General features: G+C 43.3%; 3 protein-coding genes across 3 annotated transcripts in view; 2 read left to right on the top strand and 1 right to left on the bottom strand.

Moving 5' to 3' along the window:
• Positions 1 to 3,703, top strand: part of adamtsl3 (ADAMTS-like 3) — a 139,119-nt gene extending 135,416 nt beyond the window's left edge. Inside the window, exons 30-32 of the mRNA XM_030377083.1 lie at positions 1,122 to 1,225; positions 1,754 to 1,974; positions 2,382 to 3,703. Of these exons, the coding sequence (XP_030232943.1) occupies positions 1,122 to 1,225; positions 1,754 to 1,974; positions 2,382 to 2,506 (450 nt within the window). The 3' untranslated portion in view covers positions 2,507 to 3,703. The remainder of the gene's footprint in view (positions 1 to 1,121; positions 1,226 to 1,753; positions 1,975 to 2,381) is intronic.
• A 242-nt stretch (positions 3,704 to 3,945) lies between these two features.
• On the bottom strand, positions 3,946 to 7,853 carry saxo2 (stabilizer of axonemal microtubules 2). The gene is made up of 8 exons (XM_030377084.1): positions 7,737 to 7,853; positions 7,182 to 7,367; positions 6,465 to 6,673; positions 5,854 to 6,218; positions 5,149 to 5,385; positions 4,634 to 4,753; positions 4,389 to 4,510; positions 3,946 to 4,143 (listed from the first exon to the last, which is right to left on the bottom strand). Exons 1-8 carry the CDS (start codon positions 7,769 to 7,771, stop codon positions 3,975 to 3,977), a joined length of 1,443 nt encoding a protein of 480 aa, XP_030232944.1. The 5' UTR covers positions 7,772 to 7,853; the 3' UTR covers positions 3,946 to 3,974.
• Positions 7,854 to 8,017: 164 nt separating this feature from the next.
• Positions 8,018 to 14,448, top strand: part of efl1 (elongation factor like GTPase 1) — a 71,897-nt gene continuing 65,466 nt past the window's right edge. The window contains 8 exon segments of the mRNA XM_030376928.1: positions 8,018 to 8,036; positions 8,351 to 8,451; positions 8,579 to 8,646; positions 8,798 to 8,882; positions 9,140 to 9,273; positions 10,500 to 10,637; positions 11,850 to 12,115; positions 13,413 to 13,536. Of these exon segments, the coding sequence (XP_030232788.1) occupies positions 8,361 to 8,451; positions 8,579 to 8,646; positions 8,798 to 8,882; positions 9,140 to 9,273; positions 10,500 to 10,637; positions 11,850 to 12,115; positions 13,413 to 13,536 (906 nt within the window). The 5' untranslated portion in view covers positions 8,018 to 8,036; positions 8,351 to 8,360.

Genomic DNA, 14,448 nt, shown 5'->3' with positions numbered 1-14,448 from the left:
TTGATCTTGTGTGCTACTTTAATCAAATAAGGCCGTGTACAATTAATCCTGTTTAGTCATCCCCATCTTCATATCAGTGTGTTTGTCTGTGTGTGTGCGAATGGGTGTTTGAGAACATGCAAATGATTATCAGTGTGAAATTATTTATCCTTTAATTTTCTTCATAATGATTACATTATGTTAATGGAGTCAGTGCAAGCACTCTCTAGAGGAGTAACATGCTGCCAGGTAGCGTAATAACATGCAGATTGAGGACTAAGAGTTTACAGGTGATAAATAATCACCACCATATTGTCAACCATTGTTTTGCTCTTGGCTTTTTAAATTCAAAACAGCACAGGATGTGTTGGTGATAACTCGCAGTCATGAACAACATTCACAACATTAAAACAACGATTTCCAACATTATTTACACATCCCCATTCCCCCATTGTAGCCAACTGGATAACTGAAGGATCTTTTTGTTTCTACACAACAAAAAAACATGACCATGATCCTTAAATGCCTGGGTGTTTTAACTTCTGTATCTTAGTAACAAGGGGTTTGAAATGGTTTGGGACATCGATGTAAACATCATGTGACCTGCTGTCTGGTTATAAATAAACTCTGACATCAAGGCAACTGTCAGATAGCAGCCCTAAGAATAAAGTCTTAATCTAGTCGAAGCCTTTACAGAGCTGCAGGCTTCTCAGTTTCTATTCCACCCTACCGTCGTCTGAAGTCTCTAACAACAGACAAATTACCGCAGTAAAACCTAGTTTTTCTTGGGTCTTTGAATGGAAGAATACAATTGATATGCTAAAGCATATGAAGGCTTATGATTATATATCGTTATTTCTCTATTATTAAGGAAGCATATTTATTATCGTGTGTATGACATTACTAGACTAATGGTCAACTCTGAAATGGATCACTTACTTACACCTCTTTCCTCCTGCCCTTGCTCCACGACGCCCAAGTCTGCATTTTTCAATATTATGAAGAAACCTGAACCCTGCCTATCCAGTCTCTCCGTCTGTCATCCTCCAGCCGTAAAAGATAAATCGGCCCGATTTCTCCAACGGAGAGCGATGACCCAGTTCTTCCTCTCTTAAGTGGTGTTGGTCTGGCCTCTGTTCCAGTGTGCTGGGAGGTGTTTGGGTCCGACCACCACCGTGCAAAAGAGATCTGTCATCTGCCAACACTCCAACGGCTCCTCGCACCAAGACTGTGACCTGCAGAACAGGTAGATCACCATCGCCCCCACCCCCCCTCCCCCCCTACCACATCTCCCCTGCTCCCAGTGCAGGGGCTGTCTGCTTCCAGTACCAATTCATCTGATCGGAGTTCAGTTCTCCCTGTGGTCGTGAGGCTCTTCTCCAGGCTCAGTGATGGGCCTCGATTTCCGATGGTTGGTGTGTTAAGTGTGGTGAAGCGATAAGACTGCAGTCCCGTTCACGCCATGTCTGGTAGTAGTAGTGAGCGGGGTCCCCTACCGTGTTCTCTCTATGACAGTGATTTTTATGGGGATTATCATGGAGGGGGGGGGGGGGGAGAATAGTTTAGTGGTTTGGGTGTATGACTTCCCGCCAAATAAACACCTAACCGATACCTGCTCATTAATGTAATGTAGGTCAAAATAAATTGCATTGGATGAAGTATTCTTTTTGTATTTCGGTACAATAGTATTATAGTACTTTTATAAAAGTATTTTGATGACTACTGTGATCATTCCGACCATTGTACTTCATCATTATCATCCTTGTGGTTCCAGGCCTGCGTCCGCGCGCAACTGTTCGTCCGAGCTATGTGACGTGCAGTGGCGCGCGGGCCCGTGGCGGGCGTGCACGGTGGCCTGTGGCAGCGGCTTCCAGTCCCGCAGGGTGGACTGCGTGCACCGGAGCGCCACCGGCAGAACCCTGCCCGAGCACCACTGCTCCTGGCTGCCCCGGCCCTACACCTGGCAGCACTGTAGCACCACCTCCACCTGTGGGAGTGAGTCTCTGCCCGTGTGTGTGTGTGTGTGTGTGTGTGTGTGTGTGTGTGTGTGTGTGTGTGTGTGTGTGTGTGTGTGTGTGTGTGTGTGTGTGTGTGTGTGTGTGTGTGTGTGTGTGTGTGTGAGAGAGTATGAGTGAGTGTGTGCATGCATCAGTAGTAGTCTTTGACCTAAAACAATGATGTTATTTTTCCGTGATTTCTCTGTAAAGGGTTAGTTATTTGTCAATCGGTCCAGTTTCAGTCTGGTTCAATTTAATCTGTCTCAGTGTCATATAGAATAGACAATTCATGTTCTCGGCACATTTATTTTCAAGAAGTGCCTTTTTGAATTGTCATATTGAAATCATCATTAGCCTACAAATCAATTAATTTCTCACACAACTTTTTTTCCTTTAACCATGCAGGTGAATGTAAAGACACCACGCAGTACTGCAGTGAGGTGAAGAGACTTAACCTTTGCTTCGTGGAAATGTACAAGCAGAGATGTTGCCAATCGTGTCTACAACCACGTGACGCTGGCGCCGCCTAGTGGTGACAGGCTATAACAACAAGGCCCACATCACACAGGACTTTGTCGCAGAAAGTAACCGAAAGACTGAGATTGGTGGGAGGAGGATGAAATGCGAGCGGCTGCTTTCGATCCCTGCACATGTATGAACTGCACACTCGAGTTTATTCATTTTCTATAAGGAAATTTTCAACCCAATAAATGGCTAAATTGGACTGAACCTGGCTATGAATAAACCAAGAGTGGTTTGAAATGATAAAGTGTTCACTGTGTGGATAAGGACATTTGGAACTCAACTTATTCCCACTCAGACCTACAACCTTCCCTGAACCACCTAGATAAGGCAAAACACAAAAACCCAACGGTACCTATCTTTGGGCTTAGAAATGCGTTAAAACAGAATAGATTGTCCATGTGTTGTTTTTAATTTATGGTTATGTTATTCAACTGACTGTTCAAATGTGAGCATCTACATAAGTAGACATTCAGTTGATCAAACATCAGTGGACATCAAAATAGATGCTACTGTACAGCAGAGCTCAAAAGGGAAACTGTTGCCCAAGCATGTTACTTGTTTCCAATAATCAGCTGTTACACCATTTAGCTCCATTGAAGCTCCCCAGTACCTAACTGAGTCTTTGTGCAACAGCTGCTGTGCAGATACATTCCGCTCGCCAGTGTGGGAAAAAGTTTGTAAAGTTTGAGATGAACTCATTTGACCCTTGTCTTCAATATATCCTACCGATGTGCTGCATTGTAAAATATGTCCTGTATATACTGTGTTTTAAAAGTGCAATATTGTACATTGAGTGTTTGTCGTTTCTGTGCATCTCTGTTTTTTTCTTTATACACAACATGATCTCTCTTTTTGTCTTTCGAATCCTCGTTCTGAGACTTACCAAAGCACTTGAAGAATGAGATGTTTCTGCTGGGTTTTTAATTTGCATGTTGTCAAGTGCAATCTCCAGTTATTCTGTAAGATACTGTATATTACAATATGACACGCTGAAGAAAAAAAAACTAAACACATACCGTACTCATTATCAGTGTTTCTCCTTGGCTACTGATAACTATATATAGCATATTTTGGACTATTTGCTTTCACGTGTTTTGTGATAATGCAATTTGATTGAAGGAAAACTGAAAGTATTAAATCAGAAAATAAAGTGCTCAAAAACAATTATAAGAGAATAAAAAGTTGTTTGGTTTCTAAACACATTCTGTGCCCACTTGTTTTTTGGTCGCTTTCCGTGTCCTACTATCAACTATCAAGCTGATCTATCGATCAATTTATCCTCCTGCGGTTTAAATTAACATTATAATCCTAGCTCATGGCACCAGATTTATTACCGCAGGACTGCATGATGCATTATTGCATTATTATAATTTTTATAAAATAAAGTATATCAACTACATATCTTCAATTATCAACACTTGTGCCCAATCACGACCATCTCAGATGTGTTTAAGTGCTAGCTTTGGCTCTTTATTACCCCACCGCCACTGCACTTTGCATGGGGGCCAGTGCGTTGTCGGGGGGTAGCTGGAGGCTGTTGCCCTTGGGAGACATTTTGCTGAAGTACTTGTGGCCCCTGTCATCGCTGTCCTCAAACATGTAGCCTGGAGGAAGCTCGAAGCTGGCCGGGCACACGGTGATTCTACAGCGAGGACAAGAAACGGCAAGGTTCACACACAGTCTGTCGCCTGGTAACTCCGGGCGTACAAGCAGGGCCTGACTGTTGGGCTTTATTTTAGTAAGACTTATTCTGAATCTTGGTTTTTCGGGATATACCCTAGATCATGTGTTGGCTGACCTAACTGTCAAATCTGTGGTCGCAACCATTTTCTGCAGAACCTGTTAAATACCCTTGAGGGAGTTTCTAGAAAATAGGTTAGGAAGTACCTCTTGGGCGTGAACTCGGAGCGATACATTGTAGAGTCCTCCATCGGAGCGTCGCTTCTCGGAGGCTGATTGGGCGGCTTGAAGTTCTTATTGGGGGTCAGCTCATGGGCCGTGAAATGGGCCTTGAGGGAACAGGATCAAAAAGCGTTATTTACTTTACAAAAGTTCACCAGGTTGACTTAATGCTAAAGTAATTTCTGCTGCTCAAAGGGGACAAAGCTAAGAATAGAAATAAGTGTAAATGCCCTGAAGGTGGTGAGATCCTCGATTTTCCCCCTGGATTTGTACATTTCATCATTTCGGACGATGGGCTGCCTGGTGTGGACCCCCCAGGAAGGGAAATCCTCCCGCATCGTGGTGCGATTCTGCAGTTGAGGAGCAGATCAACATTATTTTTCATGCAGTTTCTTCGAATCAAGAGTCTTTATTCTAACCGGCTGTGACATCACATTCTGTTTAGCGAGAGATCAACTAGGAAGAGGTCAGATTACTGCAGGGTGCAGCTCAAAACTTTAAGAGAAGCAGCCACCCTGTTAGACATGTTTTATTTTCCCCCTGGTAGAGGGATTTGGAAAGTAAATATCATGCAAACACACAGACACACACACTCTATGCTGATAAATCATTTGAGCTAAACACGTGGAGATGTGGGAGTTTTGGATATCTGTCCATCGACAACTTTTCAGCCACATTGTGCCTATGTTAAATTGACCAAGCCCTGTGCTAACGAAGGGATAAGACCCATTCAACTGCTTCGTACCTCTAAGGGAGCGGAAGACATTTTGGCTGTGGGCTGGGCCTTGGCAAAGATGAAAGGCTGGATCTGGTGCTTCACGTAGGCATTAGCCATGGTGGTGCCCATGTCCATGTGCTCTGTAGGGCCCACATACATCTCCTTCTTGTGGAAATGGGGCAGGGAGATGGGCCACGACTTAAACTGCTCCTTATTCTCCGTGCTTCCCTGGATGGGAAGGCTAGACGCGGCCATGCAGGAGTACTGAAGAATGAAACAAGATGAAAATAAACTAAAATTAGCCATAGAAAACCAATGCTTGTCCCAGGTCAGATAATCACGTCAAAGTCCCTCCTTCTCTCTGCACTTCTAAACAAAATTGCCAAGAAAAAGGACGAGTGTTTGTTTTGCCACTGGTCAACCCACATGTCATAAGAATGTTGTGTAGCTCCTCAGAGATTTGTAGATTAAACACCACCTAATACCAGATTCTATAATTTCTACCCAACATACCAAAGCTTAACCATCTAGCCTTAATATCTAGGCGTAACCAATTTCAAATATAATACCTGTATCCATCCACAACCTAGTACCTCTCATACTACCATTAGTATGAGTATACTATACTACTACTGCAAACATTGTTATCACCAAGTACACTTCCGCTCCCTTTCCATCCAGAGATCCATCTCTGGAGCAACCGCAGTCAGATGTAATTTGGCACCGCCGTACCTCGTTGGTCTTGGGCTTGCAGCTCGCGGGGACCCCCCCGGCCAGACCCTGGAAGTCATGGCGGTTGGTGGTGAGGCTCTCTAGGGGCTGACCGCTGGGCTTGTACGTCTCCGGGGGCCGCTGCCAGCGGGGCTCCAGCACGTGGGAGACGAACGCGTGGCGGTTGGAGGTGAAACTCTCCATGGGGATGCTGGTGCTCGGCACCACGTTGGGGGGCTTGAAGCTCGCTCGCTGGGCCATGGCCCCCCCGTGGATGAAGTCGTCCTGGAAGGTGGTGGGACCGCCGAACTTGCAGGTGGGAGGTCGGTAACTATATTTGGGCTTGATTAGCGGCTGCCTGTGGATCTCCCACTGTTTGAAGTCGTCTGAGGAGAGGTTATAGGTTTAAGTGAATCGGTTTGAATCAGTTGTCTGACAACTTTGAAGTTTTAACTGCTTTTCGGAATACAATATGACACAGTAGAAGTCAAGGATAGACCGAATGAAAGCAAACCTGTATATTGAATACTGCTTATAGTTATACCATTCCAATTTAACAGTGAAAAATGCAATTCCTTTTTACATTTCAGGGCATTCACTCTGACATGTAATGGGGAAAATTAAAAACACACCTTTGTAGCTCGGGATGGTCACCATCTTATGTTTGTCCATGCTGTGAGTCATGTCTTTGGGCCTGACGGCGAAAGAGGGCTGTGAGAACTCGTAGGGGTTGAAGTCCTTGTTGTAGGTGGTTCCAAGGTCAATCTTCTCTGGGTTAGGCCTGTACTCAGCAGGCTGGCGTCCCTGTCGACGCGTGACCTCATGGGCAATGAAGTCTGTCCTTTGTTTTAACAGAGAGACAGAGAGAACAGTGAGGACTCACACAAACATGGCTTCCTGTTGAAAGAATGTATCCAGTGGAATATTAATGAAGTTTGATTCGAGCCCCTAGCATTAATGTTAGTTTACTTAAAGTCTTGTTACCTCAATTGTCTTTGGTCTATTATTTATTATTTATTTATTATTTATATAATATTTATATTTGATGCAATGAAGGCGAGCGAGAGAGAGAGAGAGAGAGAGAGAGAGAGAGAGAGAGAGAGAGAGAGAGAGAGAGAGAGAGAGAGAGAGAGAGAGAGAGAGAGAGAGAGAGAGAGAGAGAGAGAGAGAGAGCGAGCGAGCGAGCGAGCGAGCGAGAGAGAGAGAGAGAGAGAGAGAGAGAGAGAGAGAGCCCTTGACGGGTGAAAGGAAGCAGGACAATATATTACAGGTGAACTCAGGTCTCAGGTTTCACAATCTCAGGCCAAGACCAGGGCTTCTGCTAATAGCAGACCTGACCTAACACTTACTTGAACGTCGTAGTGCCGTCCATTCTCTTCTTATCTGTGTCTATCTCTGGCTTGGGTTTCATGCTGTTGGGAGGGTTGTACAGACCCGTGTACACTGGGAACCGCTCCGAGTACTCTGTCAGATCACATGTTGTTGTGTTCCCTTTGCCATAGAGAGATGTGGGCTTGTGTGGGCAACGGTGCCGTCTACAGGGGAGCATAGAAAAGTCAATTAAGCCATTATGCCTATGGGTTTATATTTGACTGGCAAGAGGATGGTTGTCATGTAACATTAAGTAGGAGGGTATCTACTCTGGCCAGGTTGAGGCCAAATGCAGCAAAGACAGACTAATTCAATTATACATATTTTTCTATATTTACAATTATTTCTTACTAAATCCTAATAAAAGTCCCTTCAGGTTAACTTGGCTTTGGGGAGTTTACGTTTGAATGGCAACAATTATTGACACACCGGCTTACCTTCAGAAAGTGACATTGACCTTTTAACTACATGGGAGTGTGTCATCACAGTCAACTACAGAGTATTATGTATGTATATATAATAGAAGTACATACCCACAGTTACAGAGCTCACAAACACACTTCTTCATTTTCCCCAACAGCCCGTGAACTTGTGCTCAACAATTCCGTTGCCTTGGAGGCAGCTGGTGTCCTAGCAACCGGCTAGCGTCCTGATCCCGACGTAACGTCATGACGCATCAGCCAAGGGGCGTAGTTTGAGGGTCGAGCACTGTGTACTGAACTTCCGGGGAAGCAACGTGAGTCGAAACTTGTCCACATGTTTGCCAATAGAATGTGTTTATTCTGATGACATGAGAGAGTTTGTCTATACGTTTTGTTTGGGTACTTGAAAACGTATGTGTGGAGATACGTTTTGGTTGGTACAGTAGCATGTTATTCATGAAGTGGTGCTCTTTAGCGAGCTAAGCTAGTGTTATCTGTAGCCTCTGCGTAGGTTACCTGTCAAAATGTACACACAAGGCAACTCTCTGTTGTATTACTATTATTATTGGACGTATTTAGTATCGGAATACACGTTGTTTGAATTAAGACAACCGTAGAATTTGCATAAGTTTTCTATTCAGCCTATTGCAAGTCGAAAAACAGGTACATTTACACTATCCAAGTAATGACATTATTGTTTTTGACATGATAAATGATCTGTTTAGGTATGTAATCATGGGCCACAAAGGCCTCGACAAGATCATTGCCCTACAGAAAAATCCTGCTAACATCAGAAACCTCTGTATTCTGGCACATGTTGACCATGGTGAGTATACTGTCTAATGTGTGACTATAGGAATGGAAAGTTGTAACGTTATTTTGTAGTGAATTTTATGTAACTGTCACCTTAATAAAACCTATTGAACACCTAAAAACGTGTTGAATATCTACAGGTAAAACCACCCTAGCTGATTGCTTGGTGGCCAGCAACGGCATTATATCAAGTCGCCTTGCTGGGAAGGTATGTTCTAAATGGCACTTATTGTTAGAATTTCTTAAATAGCAAACTCATTATAACCCCCCCAAAAAACATGTTCCTCTTCTGCTATTTTTGTCTCTGTCTGGCTATCTGTCTATTTCTATTGCTCCTAAAGTTGTTTTTGTGTTTACAGTTGAGGTACCTAGACAGCAGGGAAGATGAACAGCTCAGAGGAATAACCATGAAATCCAGTGCCATATCTCTGCACTATGCGTTTGGTGAGTATGCACCATGGTATGCCTGTGACTAATGCTATTGGTAGAGGACTTTATTTTATCTGCACATTCAAACCACAAAGGAATTATAAAGTAATGATGAAATAAAACTAAACTACTATCTACTGTAAAAAGATTGTGTCTCATCATTGTGAACTTTTTAGAGATCCAACATGTAAATATTGGTAGCTTAGAATTTGAAACGTACTATTTTGAATGTTTTCCCATTATCTGCTGTTGTGTGTGCATGCTCTCACCAGGCGAGAAGGAGTACTTGTTGAACCTAATCGACTCACCCGGTCATGTGGACTTCTCCTCGGAGGTGTCCACTGCCGTGCGTCTGTGTGATGGAGCCATCGTCATCGTGGATGCAGTGGAGGGAGTCTGTCCACAGGTAGGAGTTGCTGCCGTGGGCCGTCAAACAGCAAACAATTCACAGATTACCTTTACCTACTTAGTTATTATGGAATGGAGTCAGGTCAGTTAAAGTTTATAAAGGGTATACATGCTCACACTGATGAACTTTGACAGGTAAACAATAGAGCTACTCTAATGGTCGACTAACCATTAGTCAATCTGAAGAGGCTTGGTTAACCCTCCCGGACACCACTATTAGGAATAACCGCACCCCCGGATGGAGCTCCAAACATCCAGACGCACTGGACACAAACGCATGTTTTATTCAATTCATTTGTTTGGTCAGCTGTCAAGCTCCAATGCAATTGCTTGTTTATATGTACAAGTTGTTTGCAGTTATAAGTTGTAAAAACTGCTTTGTCAATTCTGTAAAAAGATGGCTTATTATCGTAAAAAAAATAATTGTTACAGTTTTGGATTATCTGTAAGGTAGAACAATGTTAACTCTGTTTCTTTGAGGGTTAGTTGACTATCAGCTTAAAAGTGGCCCTTAAAAAGAAAGAAAATCATAAGTCGTTGGCAGTCCTACTAAGCACTAAATCCCCTGGGGGGAACCCAATAGATACCTCGCTTCTGGCTAGGAGATGACAATCTAACCACCGTATATATTAGCGCTGGGCGATTAATCGGATTTTGATCGCGATTAGTGTCAAACGATCACAAAACTAATATTATCAAGTTTCATTTTTTTTTTTTTTTTTTAATGTTTTATAGAAAGTGCTGGAAACAGTGGTTACATATGTGTACATTATTTTAGATTTGAAAAATTTATTTTTTACCATTTTGTGTACTTTTTAAGGCGATATTTCGAAGTTCTCAGTTACAAAGTGTCTTTTGGTAAAGACATGCTGAATAATAGATCATGTTTTCAAACTCAAAAATAATTATTTGGATAATCGTGATTTCAATATTGACAAAAATAATCGTGATTATGATTTTTTTCAATAATCTAACAGCCCTACCGTATATTAAAGTAAGAAAAGAGGAATACATTATTGGAACAAGGCAAAGTAAATGACCACGGTAAATACAAATGCAAATATCTGACGTCATCACGTGGCAGCGTCAGACGAAACACAAACATCAGCACTATTTATGTTCTCCTATAATTATCGGAAGTGGTGTTTGGTGTGTTAACAATAATGACTTTGATTATTATTGGTTGATCCCAGTGTTAATATCTGGCTGGACGTGTTTCTGTAGACCCAGGCGGTGCTGCGGCAGGCCTGGCTGGAAAACATCCGACCCGTCCTGGTCCTCAACAAGATGGACCGGCTCATCTCTGAGCTGAAGCTCACCTCTCTCGAAGCCTTCACACACCTGCAGAAGATCCTTGAACAGGTGACCTAACCTTTAACCCCTGAGCCCTTACCATGACACTCCACACACCTGCGGAAGATCCTGGAACAGGTGGCCTAACCTTTAACCCCTAAACCTAAACATGACACTCCACACACCTGCAGAAGATCCTGGAACAGGTGACCTAACCTTTAACCCCTAACCTCAGCCTAACTTCAACCCCTTAACCCCATTTCCCTGGCCTCAACCCTATCCCTTACCCCATTCATGTTTCCATTCAAGTGTGTTAAACCATAACCGTTTAGCACGGGTATCTCCGATATTTAGGTGTGTGAGTGTAAATCTGTCATTATGTCATTGTTAGATGACATTGTTCCTTCTAAAAACAATTGTGAAACATTCTTATATCATATCCGTTTATTAAACGTAAAGACGTATTAAATCAATTGCCCAATATTAGGTTGGTTGTAAAGCTTTTGGCAGCCTGTGAAGCATGATTAATTCAACAATTTTCTTGGAATGAAGTTGAAGTTAATCTACTAATCAAACAACAGTTATATTGTTGGCCTAGTATGTCTCTACACAAGGAATCTGTCCTGGCTCTTTGCTTTCAGCACACAGTACAACAGCCGATATGAAGATGCCCCTTGTGTTGTGTGTCTTGTGTGCGTCCTGGTGGGCCAACAGACTGATAATAGCACCGGGGAACGGTGGACCTGAACAGAGTGTTTCTCCACACTGTTTGCTAGAATCTAGCGCGGGAGAAAACAAAATCAAGCCCCGATATTGGTTGGTGCTTCGGCGCAGACGCCACAAATTTGCATTTGATGGATCGCAAATGGCCACAGGCACGGCCCCAACTCGCTGCTGCCACGGTGACCGCTGCTTCTCTTCAGCAGCTCTCAATTGAAAACGAATGACTGTCGGCCCCGTTTGCCCCATGAATCTTTTGGTGTGAGCGTTCGGTAATACACATCGTCGTCATTAATGTTATTATGAGCTACAACTGTGTGCGCTGGGCAATGAGGCTGCAGTCACACTACATTAACCGGTGATGTGGTTAACGGTTGCTTCCCAAAGGAATGCTATGGGGGCGTTCTCTTGGGCTACGGGGGAGTTCAAGAGATTTTGTTAACATCGGGCCTAGAGTTGGCGAGAGGTTTAAAAATGTTATTCTTTGGCTGAAACACGTATTCTGCTCATCTACAAAAAAACATTTCTTGATTTTATATTGTTTCTATGTTTATATTGTAGGTCAATGCTGTCACAGGAGCACTGTTCACATCCAAAGTTCTGGAGGAGCGGGCAGAGAAGGAGGAGCAGAAGGAGAAGAAGGAGCAGAAGGAGAGGGACTCCTCTGGGAGCCAGGCGGGGGAGAGCCACGCGGGGGAGACCCCGGGGGCGGACCAGGTGTACGACTGGAGCGCCGGGCTGGAGGAGACGGACGACTCCCACCTCTACTTCTCCCCGGACCAGGGCAACGTGGTGTTCGCCAGTGCCATCGATGGCTGGGGATTCAGGTAACGGTCAACCGTTACCATCGGTCGTTATGCCAGATGCTTATTAGTAGACTTTTTTTATTCAATTGGCCACAGGTGAGGCTGAGAACCATCGAGACGTACAATCGATTTGAGGTTAACTAAAACGAAAAGAAACAACTCTGCGCAACCGAGTTCCTATTTTTTGGGTTGTGGCTATAAGTTAGGGTTTAGGGTTAGGGTTAAGTTTGGATAGAGCAATTCTGAATCCCTAGTATAATTTGGAATCCAAGTGTGTTGTTGATTATGAATAGTGTTCAGTATTTAACTAAAGAGCCAGTGGGCCCACTGTATCAGATGGAATTTGTACACTGTTATTAAAAAAAACAGTGTCTTGGGTTGAGAGATTTTGGAAAAAGGAGGGTGTGTTATCCCCATGGTTACGACCCACACCGACTTTTTGAAAAGTGTTCAAATCACATAGATTACTATGTTGACCATCATATAAGACAAATGACCACGTTTAAGTGGTTTGGGTTCACTGGCTCTTTAACAACACAGTTCATTCAAGAACTCATCCATTCATGCACGTTTATTTTTGTCTACAGTACCATCAAAATACCTAGAGGGGGTGCTATAACATTTGCCAATCTCTTATAGCTATTCAAATTCTGCATTATTTTGATCCCCACTAGATGGGGTTGTCAACTTAATTATTAAAGATGACGTCGTTATATATTTATAGAGTGTATGGAAAAACAGTTTTATTGAATGAAAACACAGGCCATTAAGAGATGCAGGTAAGGGCCAGACATCTTCCTTAAGAACATCCGAGGAAAGAACACAGGACCCTTTCGGCCCTTGGTGTCCCAAACTCCCCAGACCCAATTGATACTACGATGCTCTTTGCAATCTCCACAGTGGTCTCCCAATGTGGAGGTATAGATTGTTGCATGTTTAATGGCAAAAGATCAGGTTGTCGAGACCCAGTTCCTCCCAGCAGCTGTGTCCTTCTGATCACTTTACGCTATAAATAGACCAATTAATTCCCCGTCGTGGCAGCAAAATATCCTCTGTGGCTGAACCCAACTCCCATCTACCGTTGCGCCAGGGAAACTGAGGAGGAGGGGATTTCAAAACAAAATGCTCTCCCACTCCCAAATAGCTGCGTTAACAACAACAACATCTTCCTTAACACCGCTAATAAGCCCCAGCGACAAACAAAACTTCACCCAGGCATCACTGACACCAGTGATGGTTTTTCCAATGTTTTACAAACAACACTTGCATTCAAGTTAAGAGTTAATACTTCTTGGATGTCTTCCCTTTTTTCCGCCAGCATTCAGCAGTTTGCCCGCATCTACAGCCAGAAGATGGGTATTAGGGAGGAGGTGCTGTGTAAGACCCTGTGGGGGGATTTCTTTCTCAACGCCAAAGCCAAGAAGATCATGAAGGGGGCTCAGGTAACTCAGGACCATGCTTCCAGCTCGTTTAAACCCTGTCCTCCTCCTCGCTACAGACTCTCCTTCCTTCAGGCCTTTGACCCTAGCTCTTGTCTTTTGTCTACTTTCTATAAAGTTAAAGTTATTATTTTCACAGCGAGGAAATCTTCTACTCCAATGAGTATTCCAATGAGCTGTTTTCATATAAAGCGGTCTATCATCTGATCTGGGGTCATGCTTTGATGCGTCAAAATCTCTGGCTGTTTCATGGGATTTCTGTTGTTTCTGCCCTTCATGCTCAATTTGGTCCTTCTGCATTTTTGCCGCACTGGCACACAGCTTTACATGTTACATGATATGTACCTCAGTGTTCTATGTTGCTAGCGTCTCGCTTTGCTTACCAACGCAGTCTAAAGGTCGTCATTCGAGCACAAAAGTTGGATAGCAAAGGGCAAGCACATGCAGCCTCAATTATCATATTAAGCTTGGCAGAGCTGAGCAGAGATTTTCCGCTCAATGTTATCTAGGGCCCTATGAAATCCGCGATAACGAAAACGCGGACGGAATCACGGAATTGGACAATAAAAACGGTATCAACTGATAATTATTATTATTATTATTTATTTTTTTTTTTTTATTATTTTATTAAGCAGGAAAGTATTAAAAGTAACAAAGTCACAATTTAAAACGGGCCTTTCTTAGTAAAATAACTGATTTCCAGCAGGTTCCTGTTCTTCAGCACATATAACATACAACAGGGACAAGGCACATCAGACGTGGGGGTAGTGCATTGACAAGTGACTTCAACTATTCACTGGTCTTTGTATGCAGCGGAATGCAGCGGAATTCGCCATTATTTTGGTGAAATTCAGTTTCGAGGGAAAAGGGAAACAACACAGGTGAAATTGACGTCACTGAATGTTTAGCAGTCAC

The sequence above is a fragment of the Gadus morhua genome, chromosome 14 (assembly GCF_902167405.1).
Source record: "Gadus morhua chromosome 14, gadMor3.0, whole genome shotgun sequence".
Lineage (NCBI taxonomy): Eukaryota > Metazoa > Chordata > Actinopteri > Gadiformes > Gadidae > Gadus > Gadus morhua.
Note: the sequence above shows the minus strand (reverse complement) of the source record. Positions and strands in the feature narration are given on the sequence as shown.